The 18,596-nt window shown below is 46.2% G+C and overlaps 1 protein-coding gene across 14 annotated transcripts in view; it reads left to right on the top strand.

Annotated features, from left to right (window-relative positions):
* ZMYND8 (zinc finger MYND-type containing 8) overlaps positions 1 to 18,189 on the top strand; it is a 66,306-nt gene extending 48,117 nt beyond the window's left edge. For 11 of the 14 annotated variants that reach the window (XR_008462895.1, XR_008462894.1, XR_008462896.1 and 8 more), the window contains 10 exons: positions 1,472 to 1,624; positions 2,448 to 2,951; positions 4,165 to 4,539; positions 6,432 to 6,622; positions 8,022 to 8,102; positions 10,843 to 10,921; positions 11,965 to 12,204; positions 12,343 to 12,500; positions 12,799 to 13,151; positions 13,908 to 14,611. Coding sequence is in view for 2 of the 14 variants with exons in the window: in XM_054173735.1 (XP_054029710.1) it covers positions 1,472 to 1,624; positions 2,448 to 2,951; positions 4,165 to 4,539; positions 6,432 to 6,622; positions 8,022 to 8,102; positions 10,843 to 10,921; positions 11,965 to 12,204; positions 12,343 to 12,500; positions 16,926 to 17,027 (1,883 nt within the window). In the remaining 12 variants the exon portion in view is untranslated. Of the gene's footprint in view, positions 1 to 1,471; positions 1,625 to 2,447; positions 2,952 to 4,164; positions 4,540 to 6,431; positions 6,623 to 8,021; positions 8,103 to 10,842; positions 10,922 to 11,964; positions 12,205 to 12,342; positions 12,501 to 12,798; positions 13,236 to 13,907; positions 14,612 to 15,750; positions 16,777 to 16,925 lie in introns of those variants that run through there. The other 3 variants (XR_008462893.1, XM_054173735.1, XM_054173734.1) reach the window with 3 other exon arrangements.
* The last annotated feature ends 407 nt before the right edge of the window (positions 18,190 to 18,596 follow it).

Genomic DNA, 18,596 nt, shown 5'->3' with positions numbered 1-18,596 from the left:
TGTGTGTGTGGTGCTAACTGAAGGGCTTTAAATGAGGCACGTGTGAAGTTACTGTTCCATCACAGATGCTGTTCTTTTCTGTTTCCTAAATCAGAGTTCCTATTACATTTTTTTTTCCTTGACAGAATGAAGTAGTGAGAAAATGGTTTGGTTTTTATTAGCTGAATTGTACAAATGAATGTTTCTCAAGGTTGTTATTGGATGGACATTGCTGCTCTTCACCCCTCAGGTCTATCAAGTGAATTGCCTGCAAGGCTTTCTTGGTGTCTTTAGGATTTAGGAGTTATTAGGGCTGCTGCTTCCTCAGTGCATTCACATCACCTCCTCACTGGCCATTCTTTAGGGAGACAGATGGATGAAAGGAATTAGCAGATGTCTTGAAACTCCCTGGAAGTAAATTTTGGGAGTGTGGTGTTTTAAAAGATGAAATAAGCAAGTGTAAAGTTGCTAAAATAGCTCTGATGGCCAAACAGATGTAAATCAGTTTCTTCAGACATGGTTTATTCTTGTGAGTATTCTGATTCAGTTCTGGCCACTTTTTACCTCCATGTGATATTAGATGGAGAAACAGGATTCTGCCCTTTTGGGTTAGCCAAATATTTTAGGAGAACTTGAGCAAAAATGCTGAATTCCTGTTTCCAGCATGTTGCAGATACTCTGCTTCTGGGTACAAGCTCACAAGAGTATTTTTGAGTGTGTTGAGCTGTTTGTGTGGAAGTAATGACAGAATTAATTCTGCTGCTGTTTGTTGTCTGTCTGAGGTGACAATGCATTTGGAAAAACAGGAAGAAGCAAGTAGTCTGCAGCTGTTTGAGCTCCAGATAGGCAACATCAGCTGGAGCAGAGAATGTTTTGACTGAAGAGTGTAGTTAAAAACTCTGACCCTGTGGCCCATGCACAGTACCTTAAAGGAAGAGTTAGTGTGCTTGTAGGGGATGTATCAGTTACTCTTGCGGCTCTAGGCGAGTTTCACTCTTTGGTTAAAGGAATCATAGTCATCTGTGCTTCCTGTGGTTTCCAGGTGTGACTTGCTGTCTTACATAATGTGTCTTGCTGTCATACATAGTGTGAGCAAGGTTTTTCTCTGGAAGAAAAACAAAAGTCCAGAAAGAAAGACAGCGACATCCCTTGAGCAGAGCGCTGGCAGGACTCAGACTGGCTTCCAGTTCAGCAGTAAGGAAACCAGACAGGTTTAGTGCCTTGGAATCTCAGCACTCCTGGCAAAGAGTAGCGCTGGCAGGCAGCTTCCAGACTTGAATGATGATTTGCTGATAATTTCACTGTGATGGAGGAAAGGTCCCCATGAGAAATTCCTGTGAAGTCGTTGGTATCAGAGAGGATGAATCCATGTAAAGTAAAGTGAAATGTTTCAGATTGTTTCCGTTGCTAGTCAGTAAAATCTCTCATCTGCACAGGGATCTCTTTTCTTTTTGTAAAACATCTTTCTTAGTCTTTTTTATTCCTTCTCTAGATCGTAGCAAAGCTGAGATGGATCTGAAGGAGCTGAGTGAGTCAGTCCAGCAGCAAACCACTCCTGTGCAGCTCATCTCCCCAAAGCGACAGATCCGCAGTAGGTTCCAGCTGAACCTTGACAAGACAATAGAGAGCTGTAAAGCACAGCTTGGTGAGTGTGCCTCAAGAATGCACTGAAGGATGCACTTGAGGAAATCTTGACTTGGAGCTTAAAAAGTTTTTGCATAGTGAAACCTGAAATACTTGGTGCATTACAATGAGTAGTGGGTATATGAACTCTTTAAGCAGGCAGAATAGACTGAACCTGTCTCATTTAAAATCCAACCAGACTAGATGGTTTCAGTTTTGGCAGCAAGCTTTCATCTTTGAATCTGTTTTTCTGCTGTGGTGATGTAGGCAGTGTGACAGGATCCTACTTTTAGTATTTGCTTTGTAAACTGAAAAACTGATGGATTGTACCTAACTTAGGGCAGTTGCACAAATGAGTATAGCCAGTCACACAGGAGCTGAATGCTGGTAGAAACCTCAGTGTTGGCTGGTGCTCAAGTAAAGAGGTTCTAGATGGTTAAAAAGTGGGATTTTCTCCTCCCTAGATATGTGCAGTCTAAACTGGATTCTGCAGACATGCATGTAAATTACTGAGCAGCTGAAGAGTGTTACTGACTGCAAGGTGATTTCTTGTGTTTACAAACAATTCCTTACTGTGTTTGGCAGCACTGGGTCCTGAGTCAAACAAAAGAGCTTGCAGGCAGTGGTAAAAACCCCAGTGAAAGGAGGGCCACTGAATGAGACACAAATATGAACTGGAATATGTAGAAGGTAATTGTTATAGATCTGGGGTTGAGCTAGAGAGCTGAGGGGCTGACAGTTAGGATGATGGTATCTGTACACTTCATTCCAGCATATATAGAGTACTTGTGTTGGTACTGTCAGTCTGATGTCACCATGGAATGTACTTTCCTCCCCACAATTAGGAATAAATGAAATATCTGAAGCTGTTTATACTGCAGTAGAACACAGTGACTCTGAAGATTCTGAGAAGTCTGACACCAGTGACAGTGAATATAGTGATGAGGATCAGAAATCAAAGAATGATCAAGAGGATGGAGAGGACAAGGAAGGTGCCAGAAGTGACAAAGAATCCTTGAGCTTGAAAAAAAAACCTAAACCCCCAGCACAGAATGAAGACAAGGAGGAACTTAAAAGCACAAGTCCAGAAGTGGAGAAAACAGATGATGCAGTCAAGGATAAGGCAATCACAGACCCTGAGAAAGACTTCTGTGAAAAGGCAAAAGGTTTGCAGCATCCAGCAAAAGAAAAACTGAAAGGGAAAGATGAAACAGACTCTCCAACTGTGCATCTAGGGCTGGACTCTGACTCTGAGAGTGAACTTGTCATCGACCTGGGCGATGATCATTGTGCCCGTGAAGGAAGGAAGAGCAAGAAAGAATCTAAAGAGCCTCCTCCTAAACAAGACGGTAGGGTGAAATGCTTCCCTTCCTCTCTGCCTTCTGCTCTCTTCTCCAAGCCAGAGTTCTCATCTCTGGCTTTGCAGTAAGATAAAAACATCTGTGCTGAACCAATTTTTTTAGGAATGATTTTTCGTTCTTGGTGACTATGAAAGAAGTTTTTGTTCCCCCTTAGAGCTTCTGGTTCAAATAAAATACAGGTCGTGGAGGGCTTTTTTTCAGCAGCACAGGGCTTTGAACAGCCCCATTTTTGTTCTGTGACAAATGCAGAATTTATTGTGCAGTTGTTAATGGCTTCCAGTTGAATCTTTACACTTCCATAGGTCTCCCAAAGCTGCAGGTCTAGAATAAGCTGGAACTTAGCAAACGTACAAATTGCATAAGGTCCCCCCAGAGTCTGTGTGAAGGCTCTCAGTAATGATCAGAACAACAGCTACATCACATGGCTTGGCTCTGGATATTGTCCTGCTTTCTCTGTCATGCTAGAAGAGGAAAGGAGTCTCAATGAGGAAAGGGCTTTTGCTAATCTTGTTCTGCATGGTAGCCTTTTGACAAAACAAAACAGAACCCCAAATTTAACTAGAGTGAACAATACTTTACTCTTCATCTAACTTTTTTGAAGCTGTGAGATCTTAAAATGCCTCTGTCCAGAAAAAGAGATATGGTGCATGCATCTCTGGAGGTGTTTCCCCTCATCAGAAGGCAGGCAGTGCAGCAGCCTTCTCTTTCATTTTTTTTGCTAGCCATGGCTTTGAAGGAATTCTCCAGTTCCTAAATTGATCTGATATGTGGAACAGTGAGCTCTGAAACCTGGAAGCAGGCATGGATACCTTAAATACAGATGGTGCTTGCTTGTCAGTGCCAGCCTGACAAGTTTGGTGTGCTGTTCCTTCAGTCCTTGCCCAGGCACTGCTCCTTTTGAGAGAAATGGAGATGACCCAGAAACATCCTAAAACATGCTGGCCTCTCCCATGTCTTCTCAGGGAGGTCAGGCTGTTTCTTCTGGCTCTTAGACTTTTTGTTTTGCTTTGCTCAGTGACTGGTGCTTTGGAATTGCCACCAGCTTCATGAGATGAGTTGACTTGTAGAATACCAACTGCCTTTTGAGGAAAATAATTCAGAGTAGCCTGGCAGGTGTGTGTGGCCCTTCCAAAAGTTAGATGGGTAATTATGAAACAGGTGTGTTGGTGACAAGCTGGCATTACATTTTATGTTTGTTTAGTTGTAGGTAAAACTCCACCTTCCTCTAGTGCCAGCACCCAGCCTCTACCAGAAACTCCAGTCCTTACCCGCTCTGCAGCCCAGACTCCACCAGCTGGTGTGACAGCAACGACCAGTGCTGCTTCTACTGTTAGTGCTCCAGCTGCAGCCACTGGCAGCCCTGTGAAAAAGCAGAGGCCTCTGCTGCCCAAGGAAACTGCCCCTGCGGTGCAGCGGGTGGTGTGGAATTCCTCCAATAAGTTTCAGACATCCTCCCAGAAATGGCACATGCAGAAGGTGCAGAGACAGCAGCAGCAGCAGCAGAGCCAGCAGGCTCAGTCACAGCAGCCTCAGTCCTCTCAAGGGACAAGATACCAGACAAGACAAGCAGTTAAAGGTATACACTTTGTAACTCACTGTGCCTGTGATGCCATAATTCCCCAGTAGTGATCCCAGTGCTCCAAGACTGCCCAACCAGGAGTTCTTCCATGTAAACAAATCTCAAAGTGTGGTTCTGCTCTGATAAGTGACTTTAGAATACAGCAGCTTGCTCAGCAAACCTTCTCCTTCTGGTGTGTATTTGGAGTCCTCTCTCCTTTTAATGACAAAAACCTTGTGTGTAAATACATTGTTGCCATCCTTAGCCATCACAGATTTGGGAGACTAAACTGAATTCTTTTCTGGATTAAATGATAAAACTAGTAACTGTTCCAGCTGCATGGTTCCCACTGTCACATCTCCAAACTGGACCCATTTTATCCTGACAAGAGGCTGTTCTGAAGATTTTTCATAGGGTGTAACTTGACCAACAGTGAAGTGACCCAGGCTACACTGATCTTTGAAATCTCTGTAGCAAAGCTTTGATATCAGTTTGCTGAGCAAACAGCCATGGCATTTTACCATGTTTTTACCTTTGCTGTCCCATTCCTTAGAGGTTTTGCTAGTAGTAGGCATATGGTGGTATAAGCCCCTCCTTCTGTGGCTTCACTTCACAGAGCAGCAACTTCAAGTCTCACTTCATTTGTAATGTGAAGTTAATAAGCTGGACTGTTCCCTGGTGTGCCTGAGGGATAGATGCTCCCTTCTGCTAACACTGCTGCCAAGCTGGTGACTCCATACAGAGGAGAGGGTTAGGACGTGGCTCACATGCATCTCCTTACCAGAGACACATTCCCCTAGTCCCAGACTGCTTTTGTGACTGCCATCTAAGAAGTGTTTTAACAGAATCAGACTTGAATGTGACAGCACCATCATATGAGCTGAACCTGAAATGTTCAATTTAGGGGTTGGTTTGATCAAGATGTTGACTGTTGAGCACATCACAGCAGTGTTCCATCTCAGATACCAGCTTCTAAAATAGAGCAAAACTACACAAATTCTGTTTCTTATTTACTGAATTGGCACAAACAAAAATGTGCTGCACAGAGATAAACATGAATGGCTTTTTTATTTCAGTAATTCCTGTTCTGAGGCTGTTGGCAGTGCAGACATCTGTTACAATATGACTCATTGCAAATAGGCTGAAAAGAACTACCCTAAAACCATCACATTTTAAAATCCTTAAAGCAGATGAAGAGGTGATGCTCTCTGCACTTTGATTTGTGCTCTCATTGTTGAGTTGCCCACTGTTTGACATCAGTTGAAATACTGAGGGAAGATGGGAAGACTTTTCATATCCTGTTTAACACTGTGAATAACTTCATGGCTTTGATGTGACATTCCTTGCTGTGCAGCCAACCAAAGACTAATGTTAATCTGGATACATGTATATTAAACATGTCACAACACCACTAAAAATCAGCAGCATTCATAACAAAAGTATGGGAATAGCATTCCCTGGGGGAGGCTTTCTGCAGCAGTGGCTCCTTAAGCCTTGCTGCAGAGCAAAAAGAGAAGACATTCAAGAATGCACCTCAGAAATGAGGATGTCACAAAGTCTGACTTCTGCTGATATGTGTGGTGTCAGTTGGGAGCTCTCAAGACTGAGAGGTTAGGAAGTGGGATGAAAGAGTCCCAAAACAGGAGGATTGCAGACCTGAGGAGGCTTTTGCATTAGCCAGTCTAAAGTACTAAGTTTCCTAGCTGTGTTTGCTTCATTGCCTTGAAGCCTGGCAGTTCTGTACAAGTTCAGTGGCTGGGCACTGTGCAGTTCCTTGATTAAATGGCACCAGTGTATGGATCACTGAGTCTCTGAGCTGGTCAGGTGCACACACTGAAGTCAGACATTACAGTTTGCCTGTTTTGAGCATTGTTTCTGTGTTTGATCTGCTGTATGTTCTCTTTTCTTAGCTGTGCAGCAAAAAGAGATCACCCAGAGCACTTCCACATCCACTATAACCTTGGTTACAAGTACTCAGCCCATTTCTATGGTTACCAGTTCTGGATCTGCAAGTACCCTTTCTTCCTCACTTAACACAGACTTGCCCATTGCAACAGCTTCAGCTGATGTGGCTGCAGACATTGCTAAATACACTAGCAAAGTAAGTTCCTGAGCAGGGGTTTGCAAGTGAACTTGAGCATTTCACATCCTGACCTGACTTCCTTTGCAGGTTGTCACATGTGCCCCATTCCTTCCACTAGGAAGGACCAGCTAGGTTTTGGTGAGAGTGCTGAGCCATCCTTCTAGAGCTGGCTGAGTGCTGCCATTCCATGCTTGAGCATGTGTGCAGAGGCTCCAGGCCCCATGACTGCTGTTTGTTTACCTTACCTTACACAGCCCACTTGCTGTTTTCCCCTGAAGGTCTAGACAGCCCCTCAGCTCCATATTGACAGCAGGCGTTCATGTTGCTTCAGCTGTGGCCAGTAGGACAGAAAGACCCTTCTGTTGTAACCACTGGATGGCTTCAGCAGATGGTAACTGGTCATCCAGTGTGTGTTCATGTCTTAAAACCAAAGCTAGGTTATGACAGAGAAGGTGAGATACAATACCTGTGTCGTGACAGTGAGGGATGGGACATCAGCTTTTCATATCTCTCTTAGATCTTTAAAGTGAAAAAATCAAGGTGAATACTGTATTAAGTAAATGAAGTTTGGTACCTGGGCATTAGAAGCACCAGAATCAAGAAGAGCATGGCCAGGGGAGGGTCTCTTCCCCCCTTTGCCCTGGTGAGACCTCATCTGGAAGAGTGTGTCCAGTTCTTGGCCCCCAGCTCAAGAGAAAGAGGGAACTGCTTGAGAAGATACAGGAGAGGCTACAAAGAGGATCAGGGGACTAGAACATCTGTCTTAAGAAGAAAGGCTGAGGGACTTGGGCATAACCCTGAACATAGGAAGTTCCATCTAAACATGAGGAGGATCTTTGAGGATGGGTAGAGCACTGGAACAGGCTGCCCAGAGAGGTGGTGGAGTCTCCATCTCTGGAGTCATTCAAAACTTGCTTGGATGCCATCCTGTGCAGCCTGCTCTGGGTGACCCTGCTCTGGCAGAGGGGTTGACTAAGTGATCTCCAGAGGTCCCTTCCAGCCCCTAACATTGTGTGATTAACCTTGACTGTCATCTTCCAGTGTTCTCACTCAACCATGCGGGCTTGTTGGGACTGGTAGTGGTCAGCAATTTACTTTTGTTTATTTTTTTTTTTGCACTGAGTTTCTTCCCCAAACATATGGTTATATATTTTATATATATATATACATACACTTCCCTATATCAGTGATAGTTTCTTGGAAAAGTAGCAAGTCAAGCAAGCAGTTCACCTGTTCAGGACACTTAAAAATCAGAGTCCAGTTCAAAGGTGTTGTGTTCTGCCACCTAACCAGTCCCCTAAAAGCAGCCCCAGATACATACACAGAGCTATGGGGCACTGTTCCTAGTGATGTAAGTCCCCAGCAGGGTGGCTGAAAGGAAGTGAAAGTGAAGAATATGTTTTTATTTCTCTTCCAGATGATGGATGCCATCAAAGGAACCATGACTGAAATATATAATGATCTCTCCAAAAATACCACTGGAAGTACCATAGCTGAGGTTAGTGCAAGATACAAGTTCAACAATGCTGGCCTGCATTTGAGCATCCCTGTGTAGGAGCAGCACAGACCTGTACCTGCTGGAGCTCCTGGTTCTGTACTGCTTTGGAGGTGGTGCAGGAAAATGGCTTGGACAGGAGCACACTGCGTTGGACTAGGAACTGGCTGGAGGGCTGAGCCCAGAGAGTGGTGGTGAATGGTGCCACAGCCAGCTGGTAATGGTGTGCCCCAAGGATCAGTGCTGGGCCCCATGCTCTTTAACATCTTTATTGATGATCTGGATGAGGGCATTGAGTCCAGCATCAGTAAATTTGCGGGTGACACCAAGCTGGGGGCAGGAGTTGATCTGCTGGAGGGTAGAGAGGCTCTGCAGAGGGACCTGGACAGGCTGGACAGATGGGCAGAGGCCAAGGGCATGAGATTGAACACATCCAAGTGCCAGGTTCTGCACATTGGCCACAGCAACCCCATGCAGTGACACAGGCTGGGGTCAGAGTGGCTGAGAGCAGTCAGGCTGAGAGGGACCTGGGGGTACTGGTTGATGGTAGGCTGAACACGAGGCTGCAGTGTGCCCAGGCAGCCAGGAGGGCCAATGGCATCCTGGCCTGCATCAAGAACAGTGTGGCCAGCAGGAACAGGGAGGTCATTCTGCCCCTGTACGATGCGCTGGTTAGGCCACACCTTGAGTCCTGTGTCCAGTTCTGGGCCCCTCAGTTTAGGAAGGAGGTTGACTTGCTGGAACGAGTCCAGAGAAGGGCAACGAAGTTGGTGAGGGGTTTGGAACACAGCCCTGTGAGGAGAGGCTGAGGGAGCTGGGGTTGCTTAGCCTGGAGAAGAGGAGACTCAGGGGTGACCTTACTGCTCTCTACAACTACTTAAGGGAGGTTATAGACAGGTGGATGTTGGTCTCTTCTCCCAGGCAGCCAGCACCAGAACAAGAGGGCACAGTCTCAAGCTGCGCCAGGGGAGGTTTAGGTTGGATGTTAGGAAGAAGTTCTCCACAGAGAGAGTGATTGCCCATTGGAATGTGCTGCCTGGGGAGGTGGTGGAGTCACCATCATTGGAGGTGTTTAGGAGGAGACTTGATGGGGTGCTTGGTGCCATGGGTTAGTTGATTAGGTGGTGTTGGATTAGTTGATAGGTTGGACGCGATGATCTTGAAGGTCTCTTCCAACCTGGTTAATTCTGTTCTGTTCTATATGATTCTGGACACAGCTTTTTATACTTCTTACTTCTTGTACTTTTAATGAAATGCTGTGCATGGCTCTAATTGCCTTCAGAGGTAGCACCTGATGCTTTTGAAGTGTTCTCTTTCAACTTGGAAAAAGCAGACTGAGCAGTGCAAAGCAAGTCTTGAGTGTGACCAAACACAGTCAGAATGTGAGGATTTGGTTGCTTGTTCCAACCAAGCTAAGGGAGTCAAAATTTTGAGCAGTGATATTTGTATTCCCAGTCCATGGAGAATGGAAAACTTGCTTTCCTAAGCCTCACCTAGGTTAGGAGAAGAGAAATGAAATGGAATGTCATAACAATGCCTCCAGAAGACAGGCTGGAGGGAAGGGATGCCATCCAGAGGGACCTGGACAGGCTGGAGAGGTGGGCACAAGCCAACTTCATGAGGTTCAACAAGACCAAGTGCAGGGTCCTGCATCTGGGTCAAACAATCCCAGGCACAAATCCAGGCTGGGCAGGGACTGGCTGGAAAGCAGCCCTGAGGAGAGAGACTTGAGGGTGCTGGTGGAGGAGAAGCTCACCAGGAGCTCTCAGTGTGCACTTGCAGCCCGGAAAGCCAATCAGATCCTGGGCTGCATCAAGAGAAGTGTGGCCAGCAGGGCAAGGGAGGGGATTCTCCCCCTCTGCTCAGCTCTGGTGAGACCCCACCTGGAGTACTGCCTCCAGTTCTAGAGCCCCTATTACAAGAGGGATATGGAAGATGTCCAGAGAAAGGGCCACGAGGATGAGCAGAGGGCTGCAGCACCTCTCCTATGAGGACAGACTGAGGGAGTTGGGGCTGTTCAGTCCGGAGAAGAGAAGGCTCCGAGGTGACCTCATTGTGGCCTTCCAGTATCTGAAGAGGGCCTACAAGAAGGCTGGGGAGGGACTTCTCAGGATCTCAGGTAGTGATAGGACTAGGGGGAATGGAATGAAGCTGGAGGTGGGGAGATTCAGGCTGGAGGTGAGGAGGAAGTTTTTCCCCATGAGAGTGGTAAAGCCTTGGAATGGGTTGTCCAGGGAGGTGGTTGAGGCCTCATCCCTGGAGGTGTTTAAGCCCAGGCTGGATGAGGCTCTGGCCAGGCTGATCTACTGTGGGGTGTCCCTGCCTATGGCAGGGGGGTTGGAACTAGATGATCCTTGTGGTCCCTTCCAGCCCTGACTGATACTATGATACTAATAAACACAAATAATAAACACACAGTAATGCATAATAAATACAAAATAATAAATACAAACAAACCTGAGGGACAGCTTCTTGATTCCAGTCAAGCCTTGACTCAGTCCAGAGGAAGCAAGAGCAAGTTCAGGAGCAGTGCTTTTGTTCTCAGTCTGTGCTGTTTATGGTCAGCAAACCTGGCAAACATTGACTTAAGGCTGGGCTTTGCTATGGTCTTGTCCTTGTGTTGATGGGAAGGAGCCTTGATGGAGGTGGTGCTCAGGCTCTCTGCTGTGTGTTGCTGTGTGCCAGTGCTGTGTTCACACTGCACCCTGCTCACTGTCACTAATATCTGGCTTTTCAACTTCAGATTCGGCGCCTGAGGATCGAGATCGAGAAGCTTCAGTGGTTACACCAACAGGAGCTCTCAGAGATGAAGCACAACCTAGGTATGGAAGTGCCTGTCCAAAACAGTGTCAGGTTCTGTCCTACACAGCAAATCCTGATGCCCATGGTGTGCATTGCCTTTGGCATGTCCAAGGGAAGGGCTGATGGGAAGGGCTGGACACCTTGGTGGGAAGAAAGTTGCAGTTGCATGATCAAACCCCTTTTTATGCTCCACGCAGTTCAGACTGCCCCAGGGCTGTCTACAGAGTGCCCTCCTCCACTTTTTGACTCTTTTTGCAGAGCACATCTGGAATCAAAGTGAATTAAGGGCTGAATAACTCCATATTCAGACTTACATCTTTGGTTTGCTAATTACATATTGCTCTTTCAAATCAGGGCAGACCAGTTATGCCAGTGCTGCACTCCAGTTACAGCATTCTTCACAGTCACTTGGTACTGCAGCAACTCCTCTGCAGCTCACAGAGCCTTTAGGTGTGCTCAGAAATGAAGGCCCTTTAAACCCTTTGTCACCAGGGATCTGTTTGTAACTGTGGGAACTGCTCTCAGAGCAGTCCTGAAGTAATAGGCTCCAGTTGACAACTTTGCTGATGTAGTGATGAGTTTGCACAGCTTTGTCAGTGTCCCTCTTAGAACTGGCATGTTTTGGTTTGTAAAGAAACCCAGACACCATGAACAGCTGATCTGCTGTTACTTATTCAGGAGATGAGAGAAGAAATACAATTCTCTCCTGTGAATACTGCAGCAGAACGGAAGTCTGGGCTTGTGGGGACAAAGTGTGTGAGCAGCATCCTTTCTGTGCTCATGGTGCACCCAGCACCCCTGGGTTCTCACCTGGAAATAAAGCATTAAACAAATGGGAGGTAAAATTGGTGAGGGTGAAAGTCCTGGTGCCAAAATAAGAACTGAAGATGGGAGACATTAATTGGTTGAGTGGCTCTGAAACAGAGATGCCCAGGCTCAGGGAATGTTGAGATTGTTACTTTTATTTTCATGTTGCCTTTGAACTCATGCAGATTGTTGGTTTTGCACCTTGCTGTTGGGAGGCAGAAAATGCAGAACTTCTCTGTCTTTGCATTCTGAGTAGAACTGACAATGGCTGAAATGCGCCAGAGCCTGGAGCAGGAGCGAGATCGTCTGATTGCGGAGGTGAAGAAGCAGCTGGAGCTGGAAAAGCAGCAAGCAGTGGATGAAACTAAAAAGAAGCAGTGGTGTGCTAACTGCAAGAAAGAGGCCATCTTCTACTGCTGTTGGAACACCAGCTACTGTGACTATCCCTGCCAACAAGCTCACTGGCCGGAGCACATGAAGTCTTGCACACAGTCAGGTAATCTTGCTCTGGGTTGTCTGTTCACAGCTGGGGGGCCAGGGTGGGTGACCCACAGTGACACTTCATCTGCTTGGGTGCAGTGACTGTGGGCTGGTACGCCTGGGTAGTGGCTACTGTGTCTTCCCTTTCTTTTAGCTACGGCAACACAGCAAGAAGCAGACCCTGAGATTAGCACAGAAACGTTAAACAAATCGTCCCAGCCCAGCTCAAGCGTGCAGCCGACACCTACAGAGCCAGCCAGCACCCCGAAGGAGAAGGAAGGTTCAGCTGAGAAAAGCAAAGAGAGTGTTACAGTGAGTATTGGTCTGGCCACTTCCAACCAAAACACAGTATGAGAGTTCTGTGAATTCTACCCCTGGGGCCTTCCCTGGACCAGCCAGGAACTGACAATCATTTGCATATTCAAAGAAGGCGATCTGGGGAGTGAGGCAGGGAGTAACCCACTGGGGTTTTTTCCTTCATCTTGGCAAAAATATCTCCTGTCCTCTGGAAGCACCCTTTCCCCCTCACTGATTCCCAATACACCTTGTGTTGGCTTGACTCATCCTTCCAGCCAAAGGGGACTGGACCTCTTTCTCTCTCTCTCTCCAGGACCCATCAGTGTAGCTTCTGGTCTGGATCTTTCGATACAAGTTGCCTTCTGATAAGCAATACTGACTGCAGCACTTCCAAGCCCTTCTTGCCTGGGGGTTCAGAGGCCAAGCTCAAGACCTGCATTCAGATCAACTTCCTTATCACAACAGACTGCCACTAGGGTACCACAGTGGTCCATAACACAGCAATTCACCTGGATCTACAGCTAACGGAGCAGTGTGCAGTTGCCAGATCCTCCATAGCAGCTACTCTGATAGTGTTCAGTAGGCAAGGATGAGCAAATGCTCCAGTACAAGGGACTTAACATTGCATATATAGAAAATGTTTATAGAGAAGATTCTGCTTTCTAGGTAGGGCTTGACTATTAGCAATTTCAGCATCGTTTTTCTTCTGCCCTTGCAAGATTTATTATAAATGAAGAATTTTATGGGGGGGTGGGGCTGATCCTTCAAACCCTTACACATGATCCCCCACATCAGTAGGAGCCTTGTTGTATTTTAAAATATTAAAAGCAAACTAATTTTGTAGTATTGTGATTCCAGCATGATGTCTCATTGAGATAGTCCTATAGAATTGGGAAGCATAGTAAACTAGAGAGCTGTGTTCATTTCTCGACACTTTTGCTACTGTCTGGTGTTAGATCTCTGGGCTTGACTTGTCATCTAAGGGAGAAACAGATTTGAAGAGGGGGAAAAAGGCTGTGCTGTTCCACCTGAATGCTCTGCTGAGGTCGCTTAACCTCCAGCTCACTTCATGTCCGTGTGCATTGTTCGTGGCAGCACAACCTTTGTAGTACTGGGGAGAGAAGGGATGGGGGAAAATCCGTCTCCTAAAAAAAAACTTTTGCCAGGGAAGATTCCAGTTACACAAATCTGGAACTGCTTTTCACATAGATGTTCTACCTGAAACATCATGCTGTGTACACTGATCATGTTCATAATCTGAGTTTTGTTTCATTAACCAAGTAGTAACCTGTGAATTCCTTAAGAGCCAAATTTTTAACACAAGCCAAACACCCAGCGTAAAGTTCGTGTTTTAGTAACAGCTAGGTGGAATTTCTGTAAAAGCTGAGACTTCTACTGAGGTTGCCTGTGCTGTCTCTGCAGATAGCAACAGGTGTGACAAGCAGCCAGCCTATAAAACTGGTCCAGGTACCGCAGACCACCACCTATATTCCAACTACTCAACCCACAATTGTAAGTACAACGTCATCATTTAAAGTCTGCAGTAGTGCTGTTGCTGGCATTGCAATTGCTCAGTATTTCTGGGGGGCTGTCTCCATCTGCTGTTCTTTCAGGACATGAATTCACTGGTGTAGTCTCACCTTGCAGTGCAAAATGTCTTTATTTTGCTGTGCAACATTCCAGCCTTTCCTTTCATCCTTCCTTGGTGCGAGGATGAGGTGCAGTGGAGGCGCTGAGGTGCAGTGGAGGCAGAGCTGTGCAGTGCTGTGTTAGGTGTGTGTCTGTTCATGTATATACTGGAGCACAGCATTATGTAAATAGAGCAAATTTCTTTTAAATAGCTTTTTGTCTATGGTATCCTAAAGAGATTTAATGTAATTCTGAGCTATGCTTGATGTTCCTGGTGACATCTGAGTCGCTACAGCAGAGCTGCACCGAGCAGCAGTGTGTCTGCACAATAGCGCTAGGAGATGAGGAGGAATAGCACTGGAGTCAGGCCTGGTCTCTTCCACCATAACCCAAGGACACTCCAGTTCCCTAGTGACAGTCACAGGAGGTGGGACAGAAGTGAGTTTGGTTTTTCTATTTTCTGCACATTTTCCCAGCCTTTCAACTGGCCATGCAGAGCTGGCAGCTGAGCTGGCATTCTTCATCCCAAAAGGAAAGGTGCTGCTGCTGCACTGCTGGCAGCCCAGCAGTGTTGGGTCAGCAGAGGAGCCTGTGTCTGGGTAGCTGCAGTTAGATCAGTTAGGATAGTAACTGTGTGCTAATTTAACAGTGCACCTTAATCACACTGATTAGGCCTGGCTTGCTACAGAAGTTAGTCTTTGCCTGTCCTTGTGTACACACAGCCACATGAACATGTGTGCACAGCCCCCCAGCACTCAGAGTCACACACATGCACGCAAGTTCATAGCCACTCTGTCCCACACAAGTGTCACTGCTCTCAGTGGGGATCAAGACTTTCACATTCCTTAGCAGCATTTTAATTTCGCTCAGCTGAGAGCACTGCACCTTCACAGCGTTGGCCCCGAGTCGCTTGAACTGAATTGCCATAGCTACAAGGTTTGATATGTGGCACACATCAAAGGCATTGGGTTCCTAGTGAATAGCTGAGAGGTTGTGAGATCCTAAGGTGCTTCTGTGCAATAGTCAGAAGAAGGGCAGTGACCTTCCCGGGTGTGTTGAGTTGCGGGACGCGGCCCCGGAGCCTTTATTCGTGCATGTTGAAACTTTGTACACATTGCATTGGCCTTGCACAGCTACAGACACCTCTGTATGCTCCTGACTGCACGTGCAATTGAAACGACTTCAAACCTCAGTGCATGTTTAATATGTATGCAAGATGTACATGTGTGTGGAACTGGCAGAGGTGCAAGCTTTACCTCTCAGGGACTGATCTGAACACATTGAAGGGGTCTCGCACATTCCGTATCCCGCCCGCGGCGAGAACTGAAACGTCCTCACGTGCGATGTGTCTGCTTAAGAGGCAGCTGTGGCAGCCTGAATTTCCCCACCTGTGGTACTAACAGTGACTGACCTAAAGGGTTCCATGTGCACTTTGTGTTCAATTAGGAATTCCTTCCTCTGTACGACTTGCAGTGTATCTTCTGGGTATCATCTGCACTGAGCCCTCCAGACACATCTGAAATCCTGACAGAATAGCAGCAACCTTTTATTTAGCAAATTGGTTCCATGTTTGGTTTTTGTTCTCTCTGCAGTTAACATGATGTAAAAATATGAATTCACGGTCTTTGCATTCCAGGCACTGGAATGAGCAGGCTTCTGGAAGGCACAGACTTTGTCCCAAAGGAGCTGATCAACACTCTAGGCTGTGCTCCATCTCAGGAGGGATACTCCAGTCAAATACCATTAAGACACTGATGTGGTTTCTTAACAGTGTGGGGAAACTTTGGGCTTCGGTGAACTTGTGTTTCTGCTTCCATGTTCTCTTGGAGTGTCACACTACCATCAGGGGGAAGATCTGAGCATCCTTTTCAGACTCCTCAAAAACCTCACTTCCTGTTCCTTCCACAACACGTTGTGAACTTGTTTGCTCACCAGTTGTGCACCCCTGAAGCTGGATCACAGCGCGCTGCTTCCATGGGCTGCCCGTTTCTAGACTCTCTTACGTGTGGGAGGAAGGTTAAGATACAGACTTGAGGTTCAATAAATCCTTTTCCAGATCTTCCAGAGTGATGTGACCTTGACCAGATTGTTTGACAGTCTTGTGCCTTTGTCCCCACGTCTGTAGTCACCACCCCTAGAGATGTCCTGACACTTCCTGTGTCGAGATTAGAGCTCGTGAGCTGTGTGATGGACAGGAACATTTCTTCTCTATGAATGTTTTCACAGGGGGGGTGAGACAGCTCCCAGCAAGCCTGATGGTTTTGTTACTGCTCTGTGCAGCCCTTGGCTTCAGGACTTTCCTGCTGAAGTGGATGTTCTTTGTTCTCTCCTCTGATTGAATGCATGGGGGGAGCTCCTCTTGGGGAGCTAGATTTAAGTGATGTCTAACAAGAGTGTCTCCAAACGAGGGTGTTTTTGTACTCAGTTTGATTTGTTAGAACTTTTGCAAATGACAAAGGATTTTCTTAGCCCTTTTTTCTCTACCCATGTGTTCATTTGGGGAAAGCACAGAACTGGATGTAATCATGAAATCCTCCCTCTCCAAGCACAGACAGTGTGTGCAGCACCTGTAGGACCACCTCTCCCTGTAATTGCCTAGCAGCAGTCCTAACACAGGAAAACCCTTGGCTCTAGGGGAGTAAAACTCTTGCTTTGTACCCTGGAGTGACAGTGCAGTCACGAAGGTACTCACCTTGCACAGCACTGGAACTTGTGCTGGATCTTCCCTGGAAAAGAAACCTCTCTTCTTCTGTGGTCATGCTTCTGTGACCTGTGACATAACAACGTGTTTCTCTTGGTTTTAATCCACAGCCCATTCCTGTGGTGGTAAGTCCTTCTGCTGGGACAGTGGCAATGAGAGCTGGAGTTGACTATGTTCAGACCACAATGCCAGTCCAAGTACGAAGAGTCTAACTGCTAACAAGAAGTGTTTGCATTGGTGGAGTAAATAAATCCTATAGAAATGTGAAAAACCAAACACAGTTCTTTGGATTAACCTCAAAGGTTCAGACTTTAGCTTTGTGCCTGCGTACAAAGCCTCACACTACATTCATGTAAAGCATTAGCGCTGGCTTAGGAGAGCTGAGGACAGGTAAGAGCCCTCTTAAATCTATGCTTCTGTTGTAAATAATGTACAATGTGTGGATGTCATTAGAGTCCCACCTCCTTTTTATATTTGTATTGACTTTAACTTATAAAGAGTGTTTGAAGGTGGAAAAGGAAGGTTGAACGCAGCCTTATCACAAGCTAACACTGAAAACTGCTCTTGGGAACCTGCAGGCAAGCATCAAACTAGCAGAACGATGAGAATCTGAACAACTTGATTTGCATTGGGATTGAATCAAATTGCTGCACTTTGAAACTCTGGAGAAGTTCTCTGAGCAGTCAGGTGCTGAAGGGTTCCTTCTTCAGTTAATTTTATTGGGCAAGTTAGTGACATTTCCAGTCTGAGGACCTGCAAGACACAGAGATTCCCTTTGCTTTTTTTGGTGACCAGACTGTGAAATTTCATCCTGTTTACAGGCTCAGATTAAGTTACAATTTCATTCAGTCCACTATCAGAACAGTTGTCAGTGTCGTGCCCGCTGGGTGTAGCCTGGTTTCTGATCATGGACACCAAGGACTGGAGAGAAGGGAAGTTTGTTCCTGTGCTTCACAGTTCAGTTTTCTTTTCATTAACTCCTCCAAAAGGACTTTGAACAAGAACTAGGCGTGGAGACAAACGTGGATCAGAAAGGATGGACAAAGGACTTTTGGTGCTGGGCCAGAGCATGTATTATTTATATGATGGGGTTTCTGTTTTCCTGTAAGCATGAAGCAGTACGAGAGAAGTAGCCCATGAAATGCTGTCTGTTACACTTCTGCTGTCGTACCACTTTGTATGTCGCGTGAGCCGCAAAGCGTTGAACAAAGCGAAGGTGATGTCTGTATATGAGCAAGTCACTTGTATGATATCATTCCAGCCCACCCTGGTGTACATTTCAGTCATGTTGATTTCTCCCATTGTTTATAAAGAATGAGGTTTGTACAGTCTCCAGCTAGTACCCACAGTAGAAGGGGAAAAAGGATTAGAGGCGGGGAGGTGGGAGGGGGTGGGGGTGGGGGGTAACAAAAACGGTGAGAACAGAATATTGGTGAGTTGCAGTTGTGTCCAAAATAGCCTAGCTGGCCTTATCTGTGAAGCATAATTGCTCTTAGCATATGGAAGTATTTTTTCACATTTTCTTTGTATAAAATTTGTATTAAACTTAAATATCTTTTTTGACACTGGTGTTTGGTTGTGACTGGCAGGTGGCACACGCGCTACGCTTTGCGTTCCTCCGGTTTTCCAAGAGCCTTCACGGGTTTTTAATTAAACTGTTTTAGAAGAACCTTCTGTGGTCCTGGATTTCCAGTTTTCCTTCCAGTCTGGATCAATGCTCATTACTGCACAGGCTCCAGAGAGAATAGAATAGGATAGACTAGACCAGGTTGGAAGAGACC

Source organism: Dryobates pubescens, chromosome 26 (assembly GCF_014839835.1).
Source record: "Dryobates pubescens isolate bDryPub1 chromosome 26, bDryPub1.pri, whole genome shotgun sequence".
Taxonomy (NCBI): Eukaryota; Metazoa; Chordata; class Aves; order Piciformes; family Picidae; genus Dryobates; species Dryobates pubescens.
Note: the sequence above shows the minus strand (reverse complement) of the source record. Positions and strands in the feature narration are given on the sequence as shown.